The sequence below is a fragment of the Capsaspora owczarzaki genome, assembly GCF_000151315.2.
Source record: "Capsaspora owczarzaki ATCC 30864 unplaced genomic scaffold supercont2.13, whole genome shotgun sequence".
NCBI classification, from domain to species: domain Eukaryota; class Filasterea; order Ministeriida; family Capsasporidae; genus Capsaspora; species Capsaspora owczarzaki.
In genome coordinates, this window is record NW_011887304.1 from 289,682 (window position 1) to 302,232 (window position 12,551).

Consider the following 12,551-nt stretch of genomic DNA (forward strand, 5'->3'; position numbering starts at 1 on the left):
CGAGATAGACGTGGTGTTGCGAGTTGAAATACGAGCGAGTGTTTTGTATTTGAGCGGGCTTTCACCAAACATAGGTCTCCTCGAAGGACGCATCGGCAGTTTCGCCCGAGTCGTACAGATGCCTGGCAGAGGCATAGATGAGCGCACTGCTCTCTGCAGCGGCATTGGCAAAGCGGTTGCTGTTCTGGCGAGCTGCAAGACCCCCAAAGAAACATCCAAAACAATGCCAAAGATTGAGTGAGCAAAGCCACCATCGGAAACCAGCACCAACCCCATTCACCACTGACTACATACCTTCGCCGACGAGGAAGTTGGCCATGTACTGCATCGTGTAGATGGCGTCTGCCGAGTGATCAATCACTTCGTTGACCCACTCGAACTGGTTCTTTTCAGGGTGCCACTGGGTTGCGTAGACGGGATACTTTTTGCCTGGTGGAACAGAGTGGTGAAATTCAGTAGATGCGCACGAGGATGAAGCAAAAAGTGAAAGGAACAAATACAAGCAAAAAAAGCAAAAAAAAGCACCAACCTTCAATGGATGAAACAAAATGAACACCCTGGCGATCGTAGTTGGTTGACAGCACGTTAAAGAACGACGTGAGAGCAGCGGTAGCATTGAAGGTCTGAACAAACAAAAAGAAAGATTGATGGTTAAATTTTCGAAGCTCGCCCACTCGCCCATGACCCCGCACCCCGCATCCACAGTGTTTTGTTCCAAATAAAATGCCTCTTACAGAGACATAGACGCTCAGCATGTGGTTGTTCATGGTAATGTTCTTGGTGGCAAGGTTTTGAATGATGATTGGCTGAGCGCGACCAAACATGCGCGAATAAGCAAACTCTGGACGGAGCATGTTCCACACACACACACAGATACGTTGGATTGTGAGTAAGCAAGTGTGAGTCACAAGCATGCCATGTCCACTTGCTCATCAAAACACAAAACACAAAACACAGAGGCGTTTGTACCGGGAGTAAAATCCAACGCAACAGTGTAATTCTCGGCGTCGACCGATCCCAGCACATTGGCGTTGGACACGAGGTTGTTGATGAGCTCAAAGCCCATGCAAGTGCCCCAGAGCGGCATGTAGATTCCGGCATCGTTGAGCTGCAGAATGGTATTGTAAATGACCAGCGCGGTCGAGTAGAACTGCGTCCCGACCGAAATGTCTGCGCCGCCGCCCGTGAACAGCACGCCATTGAGCGACGCGACCAGCGTGCGCACGTTGTCCGCAGTCTCGTTGTAGAAGATCGGGGCGACGCGCGCGCCGGCAGCCTCGACGTACTTGACGTAGCTCGCTGCAATGTACTGCTCGCCAGTGTTCGGCCCGGGCTGCGCCAGAATGCCTAGGGGATGCAATGACAAGGGTTTGTAGTGGTGAGAGTGTGGAGCTTTATCCAATGAGCGACGTGGGGGGGGGACAAGCTGGAGCGGAGGGTTTTTCAAGTACTGATGGCGCAAAGATTGCTCCGCATGGAGGGTCCACGTAGTAGGACTTGGCTGTTTGGCCATCCATTGGCTTGACAATAAGCGAAGCCCCCCATTCGAACTCACCGATGATGGGGCGCGTGGTCGTGGCTGCGTCGACCGACGATGCCGCAATGCACAGGATAGCGGCAATGCCGACCCACAGCAATCCGCCTCCGAGCTGCATTTGCTTGTTAGGTTTGGTTAAAATGAGAAGCCTATGAAATAAAAGTGAGCTTGATTAGAGTCATGATGCTTTGGTGTCGCTGATCTGATTGATTCTCTGAGCAGATTCTCAAATCAACGAATTTAAACAAAATCAAAAAAAAAAAAAAAAATCCAGTCTTTTTTTTTTTTTTTTTTGTTTGTTTGTGTTAGTTGAGGTACAGTTTTTACTAATCGCGATCCTAAGAACTCGCGTTTTCATCCGTTTTTGTTCCATACTCTTCCATTCACCGAGTCAGTTTGCGCCATCACTCCGGTGAATTTTTATTATCATTATTATTATTATTATTATTTTTTTTCCCGTCTTTTTCCTTCTTTTTCCCCTTCGCTCTCTCTTTCCATTGCGTTTGTAACAAAGCAACATTCGCTCTCGTCTTCTGCTTGTCCTTGTCTTGTTGCTGTGGACGAACACTCTTCCAACCCTTCTTCTTTTCAACAACAAAACCAAAAAGGCAAAGCACAATACAAATCGAGTTTTTTTTTTTTTTTTTTTGTGCCTTTTTTTTTTTTTTTTTGTTGTATTGATTTTCCATTGCCTTTCCGTCTCTCCCTCTTTCTCTCTCTCGCTGTCTCTGGGTTGACGTTTGGGGGGGGGGAGCTCGCTTTTGACTTTAATCCTTGCATCGCGTGTCTCCGCTCATTGTCGCCACTTCACCTCTCTGTCGTCGCGCTCTGTCTCTTCCCATCGCCAAGGTGCTTGCTTTTTTTTTTTTTTTTATTTGTTATGATGATTTTTTTCTCCTTTTCTCTCTTCTTCTTCTCTCTCTCTTCGCTGTGCGCTCCTTCGTATCTCTCATCGTATCATCGTCGTACACACACACTGCAGCAGTCGCACTCGCCCGCTTCGGTCGCTCTCTCGCTCGCTCGCCGTCTTTTTGTATTCATTCTGAAGGCCCAATTTTTTTCTTTTTTTTTTCTTTTCCTTTTTTTTTCTGTTACTTTTTTTTTCTTCTTTTTTCAATCTTTGCCTGAGTTTTTTGAATTCAGAGTTTGAGCAACGACGACAACTCAATGCTGAGTGCAATGAAAATGATGAGCACGATTGAAGCGAGATTGAACGATGGCGTGATCAACAACGCTGAGATTGAGAAAGCAAGAGAAAGAGATGAAAAAGACGGGGACAGAGTCGCTCAGAAAGCATGTCTTCACTTTATCATCGACCTTTCCCTACACATACTTTAGAAAAGCACCGAGACTGAGAGAGAGAGGAGGACGACATCACGAGAAGAATACATCTCTCAAAGTCGCTCAAAAAGTCCCACTGACCCTTTCCAACTGACCCTTTCCTTTCACTTGCGTAACTTCTATCAGACTTGACAACACAAAATCCGAATGGCGACGCGCAAGTGGTTCCACCCGCATCTGACGGGCCTCGAGGCCGAAAAGACACTCAAGGAGAAGGGTTTTGACGGATCCTTCCTCGTGCGCCCATCCAAGTCCAACCCGGGAGACTTTACGCTGTCTGTGCGCCGTGGCACCGAAATCACCCACGTCAAGATCCAGAACAGCGGCGACTTTTACGATCTGTACGGCGGCGAAAAGTTTGCCACCCTCTCCGAACTGGTCGAGTACTACATGGAAAACCAGGGCCAACTGCGCGAGAAGAACGGCTCCATCATCAACCTGAGATACCCGCTTCTCTCCGAGGATCCCACCAACGAGCGATGGTTCCATGGCAACATTAGCGGCAAGGATGCCGAGACGCTTCTTCAGAGCGGTGCCGACGGTTCCTTCCTCGTGCGCACCAGCCAAAGCAAGCCCGGCGATTACTGCTTTTCCGTCCGGTAGGTTTTCAGAGTTTAAAAGTGCTATTGTCCTTTTTGCTCTGCGATTTCTGAAGCTTTTGTCGAGTTTTTTTTTTTTTTTTTTTTTTTTTTTTGCTCACTTCGATGCTCAATTTCTTTCCTCCCCCACGCGCCCACCCTAGTGTCACGGACAAGGTCACGCACGTCATGATTCACAACCGCAAGGGTCGCTATGATGTCGGCGGCGGCGAGTCGTTCTCGGACTTGACCAAGCTCGTTAACTATTACCGCGAAAACCCGATGGTGGAAACGACCGGCTCTATTGTCACGCTCAAGAACCCGCTGAACGCCACCAAGATCAACGTGTCGTCCATCAAGGGCCGTGTCACCGAGCTGGAGAAGGAGACGGATGAAATTTATGGCAAGGCTGGTTTCTGGGAGGAGTTTGAGCAGCTGCAGCAACTCGAGTCCAAGAACTTGTACAGCCGTGTCGAAGGTCAACGCCCCGAGAACAAGTCCAAGAACCGATACAAGAATATTCTTCCATGTGAGTTGGTTTTGGGGGATTTTTTGTGTGCTTTTTGGGTTCAAGGGCGACATCTCATTTTTCTCATTTTTTTTGTGTGTTTTCGCAGTCGATCACACTCGTGTCGTTTTGCAAGACGTCGATCACAGCGAAGTTGGCGCGGATTACATCAACGCAAACTACATCTCGGTACAGAGCTAAACTCACTAGATAGGCGGTGCTCGATTTGAACAAACGACTCACTTTTTTTTTTTTAATCTGCTGCTGCTTTGCTTCTTTAGGGCGAATACCCCGATCTCGAGCGCGCATACATTGCCACCCAAGGCCCGCTGCCAAACACGATCGATGCGTTCTGGCTCATGATTTACGAACAACACTGCCAGGTCGTCGTCAACACCACCAACGAGACAGAGCGTGGCCGCACCAAGTGCGAGCACTACTGGCCCGACAACGCCGATCCAAAGCAGTACGGCCACATTATCGTCTCATTCAAGGGCGAGGAGGTCTTCCCCATCTACGTCAAGCGTGAGTTTGAGATTGCACACTTTATGCACGGCGCGCCCTTCCGCGTGCAGCAGTTCCACTACACGTCGTGGCCAGATCACGGTGTCCCCAAGGACCCCGGCGCCGTCCTCAACTACCTGCGCGACGTCCGCCAGGCTCAGGCCTCCTTCCCGCGTGCCGGCCCCATCATTGTCCACTGCAGCGCTGGTATCGGTCGCACGGGCACGTTCATGATGGTTGATATTCTCATGAACAACATCCAAGCCAAGGGCATTGACTGCGAGGTTGACATTCAACGCGCCATTCAGCAAATTCGTGGCCAGCGCTCTGGTCTTGTCCAAACCGAGGTATGTTGTCGTGCTGTTGTGTGGCTTGGATTTTGTTTGCATTGTCGATTTGTTTGTTGCTTCCCCTCACTTTTCTCTGCTTATACTTCCCCGCTAACAGGCCCAGTACAAGTTCGTCTACCTCGCAATCGCTCACCACATTGATACCCTCCGCGCTCGCATTCTCGCCGAGCAGCAAGTCAAGGCTGTCGGCGCTCCCTCTGGCCAGGAGGCCTTGTATGGCAACATCCACGGCAGCCACTACGAAAACCTTGGCGCTCGCAAGCAGCCCACAGGCGCTGGTGCGCAAGCAACCAATGCGATGCTGCCTGTTGGCGGCTGGGGCGCGCTTGCCTCGAAATCCGGTGGCCCAGCGTAAGCGCGAATGAGTTTGCTGTGTTTGTTTTTGTTTTTTGTGTATTTCATGTTGCGTTTCGATCTCTGCACTGACCCCTTTTTTCTTCGAAAACCGAATGCTGTGTCATTGTTGTTTTAGTGCTCCGACGGCCGCAGCCGACAACGGAGAATACGCAAATGCCGAAATGCTTATGCGACAGAACCAATGGAAACCGAATGCTCCCGCCGAACCCAACTATGAGAACATTCCCGGCCGCAAGCGTTAACTCTTTGTCTGTGTGCTTGTGTGTGTTTTTTTCTGTGTGTTTGCGTTCGCTTTGTTGGTGCATGGTGATTTTCGTGTGTCTGGTTGGTTTTACACGATATATGAACAAGTCTTGCTTCGTTTTACAACAAGAGTCGAACCCAGTAGATGACAGTCAGGGTTGGAGCGATGAGAATGAGAACAAAGCGAAAAACTCATTCAATGCTGAAATTGCCGAGTTAACGTTTTCCAACCGAAACAAAAGGCCATTCTGGATAGAATATTGTCACAGAGGTATAAATCGATGCGCAGGTTGCTTCATTTCTCAGACTGTCTGAGTCAGTCACTTTTCCATTGCTTTTTCCATTGTTTCTCGTTCGTTGACCTCATCGCAGTCTCTTGCCCCCCCCCCCGCATCGATGGCGTCCAAAAAGTCGAATGCGCGATGGAACGCTGCTGCCAGTAGCTCGACGACTCCCAGCAGTCCTGGCACTGGTCTCAGCACTGGCAGCACTGGCATTAGCAGCAGCAGCAGTAACAAGAGCAGCAGCAGCACAAGCAAGTCCGCCGCGGCCGTCGCTGCCGTCGCCGCTGCTACCTCAGGCGTCACTGGCGGCGGCTTCTCACAGCACGAGTTTGTTGCGAACGTCTATGGCGAGGACTGGGCGCGCATGATGAACTCGACCAACTACGATCCGGTACTGATCTGCATTGCACACTCTCGAACTGTGATCATGACGTTTTTGCATGGTTTGAGACGACTTGACACTAACCTTGTCTGTGCTTGTGTGAATGCTGTGCGTGAATCTTGGCGCAGTTTGAGCCGCTCGGACACGTCGTTCGCATCTTACGTCTCAGGTCTGAATTCTACAACAAGCGCTGAGATGTCGCAAAAATATGATCAAAGGCTGACTTGCTGGATGTGAATTTGAATGTGTTTGAACAGCTCGGACGAGCACGAGCGAAGCAAGAAACGCGAGGCGTTGGTCAATGAGTGCAATCGGCTCGAAGCCAAGATGGACGAGATTATCAGCGGTGAGTGCGGCAGTGTTGTCAGAGCAACATCGTGATTCGATGAGCATGCCACTATCGTCAAATGCAAAGTGGATGATGGCCGTGTGGAAGCAAAGGCTCACGTTTGCAACGGCTTGGTTCTGATGTTTTTTTTTTTTGTTGTTCGAACAGTCCACTACAATGACCTCAATGAATCGATGCGCATCTTCCAAAACGTGGTCGGTCGCATCACGGGTAAGATTATCTTGACTCCTGCAAGGAGTGAGAGTGACCGAAAAAAGAATCTCATCATCGAAATCCGATTTTGTTTTTCGCTCGCCAGACTCAAAGCAGAGGATTGTCAAGCTCCGAGCAGGCATTGCTCGATGCAAGCAGTTGCTGCAGTTCAAACGTGACAAGCTGCACCAGCTCTGGATTGAGCACATCGAGTACAAGGAGATGATTCGCCTGTTGGACAAAGTGTAAGGCATTTTCGGTGTTTTTCACTTTTGTTCCAACCACTTGCTCCATCGCTCACTCGAATATGTGAATCTCCTGTTTTGGCTGGGCGTGTGTGTGTACCTTCGCAGCGAGACGGTTCGTCGTGTGCCAGACCAGATCGACGTGCTGATCGGAAGCAACCACTATTTGCGCGCCACTCGATTGGTGGTTGAAACAATCAACACGCTCGAAATTGACCTGTCGGGCGTCAGTGCTCTGGGAGATTTGCAACAAGAGCTCCGAGAGAAGAAGAAGGTTGGTTGCTACCAAAAACATGCGTTCTTCTACTTTTGATTGAAAAACCAGAAACACTAAACCCCAACCCGGCGCTACAGATGTTGTTTGATGTCATTCTTGAGGAGCTGCACAAGCAAGTGTATCAACGGAATGTCCCATTCGAGACCAGCGCGGCTGCTGCAAAACGCCGCGCAGAGCAAGCTGCTGCCGCCGCCGACGTTCTATCTCCGGCCAAGACAACGCAACCCGAACCGCAAAGCGACGACGAGGATGGTACGGTGCTATACATCTGAGAAATTATGATTTTGAAGAAATCGCATGACATTGACCTGTGTTCTGTTTGACTCGCCAGAATTTGTTGTCGTTTCCGCCGTCGAGCCATTCGATCCCAAGCATCGCCCAATGCGAGATCATGCTGTATGCGTTGCGTTTTCTTTGTTTCTTTGTCGTGGACGAAACGTTTGATTTTGTTTGAGCTCATGAGTGCACGTTTTCCCTTCGGTGACAGATCGATGATGACATGACCCCGAACCCCGAGCGTGATCCTGCCCACTACGTCTTCATGCTGCTAGAGTCACTTGCGCTGTTGCAGCAGCTTCCTGCGACAGTCAAGGTATGCATGCAGGCCTTGTATAGCTTGAGCATTGTGAGAAGCAGCACTGATTTGCTATTTTATTATTGTACTGCAGGCATTGGAGCAACGACTGTCGTCAGAGTTGTCTCGCTTGGTTCAAGATGCCGTGGTCTTTGTTGAGAACACGTACGATTCTTCTTGTTGCGGCTCACGTGTTTGACTCTCTACATTTGACTCCTAACCCTCCGGTTTTGCGGTTTTTCGCTGTAGATTTGTGATCAACAACCTCAACTCATCGTCTACAGCGGCGGACATTGCGTCATCAAACGTCCACCAGCCCATGCTGTTGGTGGAGCTGCTCAACGTGGTTTTTGCGCGTCTGTGCGAGGTCTTGAAATGTCACGTCTTTGTGCTGCAAGTTCTTCGCTACAAAATTCGTCAGCACGAAACTTCCGTCAAGGTAGCGTCCGAATTAGAGCTTGGTGTGTCTGCTTTATTGGTGAAATTTCGTGCACTTACGATTGGTTTTTCTCGTTTTGCGGCAGAGCACGCGAGGTCCCGCAGCGGGCAAGCATTTCTCCCAAACACTTGAAGCCTACGCTTTCTTTTCACTCATTCTCCACGTTTTGTTTTGCAGAGAGTCAACTAGCCGCTGTGGCATTGTATTCTGAGAATGACATCTGGTCTGCCGTCCAGCACGAGGTTTGTTCGCGATTGTTCTCTCTTTAATTTTCAGCCACATTGCTCACTCTCACTTTCTCAACTTTTGGTAGGTTCAACTGCTGCTGTGTGACTACTTGAATGTCCCGAAAGACACACATTCCGCCGCAAGCACCTTCTTGTCATCGATCAACACGCCCGAGGACATCAACGACGGTGACATTTTGCTCAATCCCAGCAGTTTGTTCCATCACAAGGCGGCTTCCAAAAAGAAGGTATGCCGATTGTTTTTTTGCTGCTATTTACCGCTGTGTGACCACACATTGCGCACTTTTCGCACGAGGCTGACTTCACTTTGAAACTGGTACCTGCAGCTGTTCAGCTTTTCAAATTCGCACCATGCAATGGCCTTGCAAACAGTCACGCGGCAAGATGAACAGCGGCGAACGCTGGTACGTCCTTCCACTTGTTGCACGACTTTACGTTGTGATTTCGATGATCATCTCATTGTTTTCTTGTTCTTGCGCGTTTTCGCTCTCGCTCTCTTTCTCTCGCGTGCATTCAGTCTGGACTGAGTGGTCTCCCTCAACCGGGGCCACAAGTCGCGATTGCCAGCGACATGTACTCTGTGGGCGAGAGCGGCTTTGCAGCCTCCCATCTGCTTTGTCATCCAGATCCGCGCAACGTGGTGCACATTTTCGCTGCTGTCATGACCATGACGCGCCATGCGGAGACGGATTTGTTGCCCGAGACATCGTGAGTAATCGGTGGTTGCCGTGAAACAACGACTTTTTCACATCTCACGTTGCACAACCTGCAGAGTCACGAAAGATACGCTCCGCCAGTTCCTGACGGATTTCGTCGATCAGACCTTCTTGCGGCTGGAAAAGGAAGAGGTTACGCGCCGCGCCAAGCTGGCAATGGAAGGTAAGTGCAAACTTGATTGATCATTGTTATTTGTTTGTTTGTGAAAACCGGAAACTGACACGCTGATCTTTGCGCTGCGCAGATTCCGACGCATTCAAAGTCCCTCGTGACGGCCTCAGTTTGGCAAAAGACACGCAGTTCCCTCTGTTGCATGTAAGACTGCCATTTTTGGGTTTCAGTTGACTTTTTGACTAACGTTTCGATTTCTTCGGTGGTTTGCAGAGCGCCGCAAACGTCGAACGCGTCATCCGACAAGTCTGCTTCCTTCCGCTCGAAATGCCGGCGTATGCCAATGAATTCATGTCCATGGTGACGACCATTCTTGACCGCTATCTCGACTTGTGCCAAAATGTGACTCGAGGTTCGTACTCGCTTTGGTCTGCGTTGTTGGTTGTCCTGCTTCAGCGCCAGCTCTTCATGTGCTCACTTGGTGGATTTTCTTTGAGCAGGCGCCATCTCTGGGCGCAAACCCGCGGGATCGGTTGAAATCCCCATCTTAAGCGGCGTCTGGGCCACCAATGAGCGGATGGTTGCGGTCATGCAGCAGTACAACTCTTGGCAGAGGTTGAAAGGTCGACCGGACACGACGGGTGCATTGGTGCGTGCACATGACGCAGCACAGCACATTTTTTGGTTCTGATTACCTCATGCTGTGTTTTCTAACTCGATTTGTTTATCCACGTTTGCACAGATGGACGATAGCGACCCTGCGCTTTATGAAGAGGTTTGTCCTATTATGATCGCCCTTAGCCTTGCCCAATCGTTTGCTCAATTGGATTGGTTTGATGTTGTTGTTGTTCCAGGAGTTCACCTTGCAGTCCGCTAGTCTGGAAAACAAGCCGGTGGCCAAAACAGCGCTCATTTACGACTTGAGTGCCGTTAGCTTTTTGGCGCATCTCCATCACAGCCTGGTAATGATTTTGATGGTCATTTGGGTTGGTGTTGCGTGATGCGGAATCAAATTCTCACCGTTTGTGATATGCTTTCCAGGAATGGTTTGCTCGTCACGTTCGCCTTCTGTTGCGCCGATTGGTGCAAATGCCGGATGATTTGTGGAATGAATTGTCGCAAGATCCTCAAGTCAACGCAGCCGCGGCCATGGCCGACCCGCTGCTGGACAATACCTCGAGCCTTGCGTCCGCAAATCAACCCATTCTCCGTCAAGCTGATGAAGATCACAACATTTCCCCAGCGTTGCTTGCGTGCGTTCTGATTTCTTTTGTTGCTTGTTGCGATGTCGTCCCGCTGCGCGTTTTTGTTTCTGACATCGGTCTCTGTTGTCGTAGGACTGTGTCACCTGTGGTGGAGCAACTCCGTGATTTGTCACGCCAGTGCTTGATGACGCTCCGACTGGAAGTGCGCTCGCGCTGCTTCTACTCGCTTCTTCCCGTGATGCAGAAGGTCGGTCGATGCCATTAAACTTTGCCACTCGCCCTTCTCGCTCTGTTTTTTTGTTTTTGCGTTCTTGCTCGACTCACTATGACTTCCTTTTGTAGTCCAACTACTACTGCGACCGCGAAGAAACAGAGCCCGATCCGTTGGTGGCGGGCTTGAACAAGGAGCTCAACATTTTGGAGGAAACAATGGCTGCTGCGCTCTCCCCTGCAAAGATTCGCTTCATCTTTGACGGCGTGCCACACCTCTGCAAGTCCATCCTCATGCGCAATCTGCACTCCATCAAGCGTATCAACAAGCACGGCGTGAACAAGATGTGTCGCAGCGTGTTTGCTCTGGAACAAAACCTCAGCAACATTACGAAAACGGGCGATGTTGGTCTCGATCGCGCTCGGGCTTACTTTGAGCTGCTTGTTCACAAGCGCGAGGTACGGTGTTTGAAGATGCTGGCAATGCAGCTTCTGTTTGAGTTGGAAACAAACTCATCTTGTCGAGGAAACACAACTCCAATAGGATATTCTTGCCGACGTGGAGGCCGAAGGTCCCGGATTTACGCTGGAAGAGTACAAGGCCATCTTCGAACTCATTCACAAGTCCAAGACAAATGAAGATCCGACAATTCACTCTGGAAACATTGAACGGCTGGAGCTCGCAATTTCACGAGCCAACACCCGTCTGCGTGTTGCGCCTGCGCGCTCTTCTTCTGCCGTGTAGCGATGATTTGAAAACAACAGATGAAATGGTGTGTTTCATGTGACTGTGCTGTTTCGCCTTGTGAACGATTTGTCCAAGAGCAGCAGCACGGAATACATTTGCGTCTCTTTTGCCAAACCGAGAACATGATGCTGCACTGTATTCTTTGCGTGCTTTATTCAAACCAGGACCGCGTATGCATGGCGTACACTCGCAACACAGACTGCAAAAAAAAAAAAAACAGCAATGGTGCGATCTTTACTTGTTCCCAGGGCTGTTGTCGAGAGGCAGACCCTTGGACCTCCACTCGCCAATGCCACCAATCAAGGAAGAGACGGAGGTGTAACCCATGTCCTGAAGAGCCTTTGCAGCCAACGCCGAGCGGAAACTGCGAGGAGAACACACAAAGATCCCAAAAATCTAAGACTTAACTAATCGCTCCAAAAACATGAACATCCGCTTCTTTACCCGCCGCCGCAGTAGAGAACAAGGTTGGCCTTGGTATCCGGAACAGTCGCCTCGATGTCACGCTCAATAATGCCCTTGCCTACAACCAACAGGATTCAGCGTAGCGTGAGTGTTTTGTGAGAGTTACATCCTCCTCTGATCCACTAAAATTTCAACAATGCCAGAAAATCACTCATCTTGACATGAGCGAGCCTTGTTGAGTTGCTTCTCCATGCAACTCCATTGTTGGTGGGCTTTACCAAGGTGGATGGCGCCGGGGATGCGCGAGGCAGTCCATTCAGCGTCCTCGCGCACGTCGATCAGCAGCGAGGGCTTTGCGCCTGCAGCAATGGCCTTCTTCTGGTCGGCGTTGAACTGGTCGATCGTGACTTCCTTGACCTTGCTCTTGGCCGCGTTCACCTGCGCAATGAACTGAGCGCCGGCCTGTCAAAAACCGATCCACCAAACGATTCACCAAACGATTTCGCCTCGTTCCAGTTGAGTTTTTGAATGCCACGCACGCCCATACAATAAGGAACATGATTATTCAGATGTGACATTACAGGATAGCCGCGGCGGAGCGCGAGTGAAATCGTCGATGCGAGCTTTGGTGCAGTGAATCGCAGCATTTGGAACAAGCTATTGCAATAGTAGGAAGACTGGACTTGCTGAACAGGGATTGAGATCATCATGAATTCGAGATCGAGTGAACAATTCGGCGTGGATCAG

The 12,551-nt window shown here is 50.0% G+C and overlaps 4 protein-coding genes across 4 annotated transcripts; 2 read left to right on the forward strand and 2 right to left on the reverse strand.

The window, feature by feature from the left end:
• Positions 1 to 14: 14 nt before the first annotated feature.
• Positions 15 to 1,688, reverse strand: CAOG_07025 (gamma-glutamyl hydrolase A). Its single transcript, XM_004343699.2, has 6 exons — positions 1,556 to 1,688; positions 970 to 1,347; positions 735 to 841; positions 530 to 623; positions 295 to 429; positions 15 to 192 (listed from the first exon to the last, which is right to left on the reverse strand). Exons 1-6 carry the CDS (start codon positions 1,653 to 1,655, stop codon positions 62 to 64), a joined length of 945 nt encoding a protein of 314 aa, XP_004343749.1. The 5' UTR covers positions 1,656 to 1,688; the 3' UTR covers positions 15 to 61.
• Positions 1,689 to 3,002: 1,314 nt separating this feature from the next.
• CAOG_07026 (protein-tyrosine-phosphatase) lies at positions 3,003 to 5,585 on the forward strand. Its single transcript, XM_004343700.2, has 6 exons — positions 3,003 to 3,477; positions 3,621 to 3,985; positions 4,074 to 4,153; positions 4,246 to 4,815; positions 4,916 to 5,169; positions 5,291 to 5,585. Exons 1-6 carry the CDS (start codon positions 3,026 to 3,028, stop codon positions 5,415 to 5,417), a joined length of 1,848 nt encoding a protein of 615 aa, XP_004343750.1. The 5' UTR covers positions 3,003 to 3,025; the 3' UTR covers positions 5,418 to 5,585.
• A 163-nt stretch (positions 5,586 to 5,748) lies between these two features.
• Positions 5,749 to 11,513, forward strand: CAOG_07027 (hypothetical protein). The gene is made up of 26 exons (XM_004343701.2): positions 5,749 to 6,093; positions 6,213 to 6,253; positions 6,342 to 6,430; positions 6,581 to 6,643; positions 6,732 to 6,870; positions 6,979 to 7,144; positions 7,225 to 7,399; positions 7,479 to 7,543; positions 7,635 to 7,739; positions 7,816 to 7,886; positions 7,971 to 8,160; positions 8,246 to 8,267; positions 8,338 to 8,402; positions 8,474 to 8,635; positions 8,735 to 8,812; positions 8,926 to 9,116; positions 9,181 to 9,287; positions 9,370 to 9,440; positions 9,510 to 9,648; positions 9,737 to 9,885; positions 9,979 to 10,011; positions 10,091 to 10,198; positions 10,278 to 10,489; positions 10,574 to 10,688; positions 10,784 to 11,110; positions 11,196 to 11,513. The coding sequence occupies exons 1-26, from the start codon at positions 5,815 to 5,817 to the stop codon at positions 11,394 to 11,396; spliced, it is 3,363 nt and encodes a 1,120-aa protein (XP_004343751.2). The 5' UTR covers positions 5,749 to 5,814; the 3' UTR covers positions 11,397 to 11,513.
• A 25-nt stretch (positions 11,514 to 11,538) lies between these two features.
• Positions 11,539 to 12,477, reverse strand: CAOG_07028 (hypothetical protein). Its single transcript, XM_004343702.2, has 4 exons — positions 12,386 to 12,477; positions 12,083 to 12,266; positions 11,844 to 11,922; positions 11,539 to 11,763 (listed from the first exon to the last, which is right to left on the reverse strand). The coding sequence occupies exons 1-4, from the start codon at positions 12,449 to 12,451 to the stop codon at positions 11,634 to 11,636; spliced, it is 459 nt and encodes a 152-aa protein (XP_004343752.2). The 5' UTR covers positions 12,452 to 12,477; the 3' UTR covers positions 11,539 to 11,633.
• Between the last annotated feature and the right edge of the window lie 74 nt (positions 12,478 to 12,551).

Bases quoted from the DNA above. Each gene is read 5' to 3' on its own strand.
- CAOG_07028 (XM_004343702.2), bottom strand. From the start codon at position 12,451: ATGCTGCGATTCACTGCACCAAAGCTCGCATCGACGATTTCACTCGCG. The intron at 12,267-12,385 runs GTAATGTCACAT...GGTTTTTGACAG, and splicing joins CGCTCCGCCGCGGCTATCCT to GCCGGCGCTCAGTTCATTGC. The intron at 11,764-11,843 runs GTAAAGAAGCGG...TTCTCCTCGCAG, and splicing joins GTTCTCTACTGCGGCGGCGG to TTTCCGCTCGGCGTTGGCTG.
- CAOG_07025 (XM_004343699.2), bottom strand. From the start codon at position 1,655: ATGCAGCTCGGAGGCGGATTGCTGTGGGTCGGCATTGCCGCTATCCTG. The intron at 624-734 runs GTAAGAGGCATT...TTGTTTGTTCAG, and splicing joins TGCTGAGCGTCTATGTCTCT to ACCTTCAATGCTACCGCTGC. The intron at 430-529 runs GTTGGTGCTTTT...CTGTTCCACCAG, and splicing joins TTTTGTTTCATCCATTGAAG to GCAAAAAGTATCCCGTCTAC.
- CAOG_07027 (XM_004343701.2), top strand. From the start codon at position 5,815: ATGGCGTCCAAAAAGTCGAATGCGCGATGGAACGCTGCTGCCAGTAGC. The intron at 7,740-7,815 runs GTATGCATGCAG...ATTGTACTGCAG, and splicing joins AGCTTCCTGCGACAGTCAAG to GCATTGGAGCAACGACTGTC. The intron at 10,689-10,783 runs GTCGGTCGATGC...TTCCTTTTGTAG, and splicing joins TTCTTCCCGTGATGCAGAAG to TCCAACTACTACTGCGACCG.
- CAOG_07026 (XM_004343700.2), top strand. From the start codon at position 3,026: ATGGCGACGCGCAAGTGGTTCCACCCGCATCTGACGGGCCTCGAGGCC. The intron at 4,816-4,915 runs GTATGTTGTCGT...CCCCGCTAACAG, and splicing joins CTGGTCTTGTCCAAACCGAG to GCCCAGTACAAGTTCGTCTA. The intron at 5,170-5,290 runs GTAAGCGCGAAT...TTGTTGTTTTAG, and splicing joins TCGAAATCCGGTGGCCCAGC to TGCTCCGACGGCCGCAGCCG.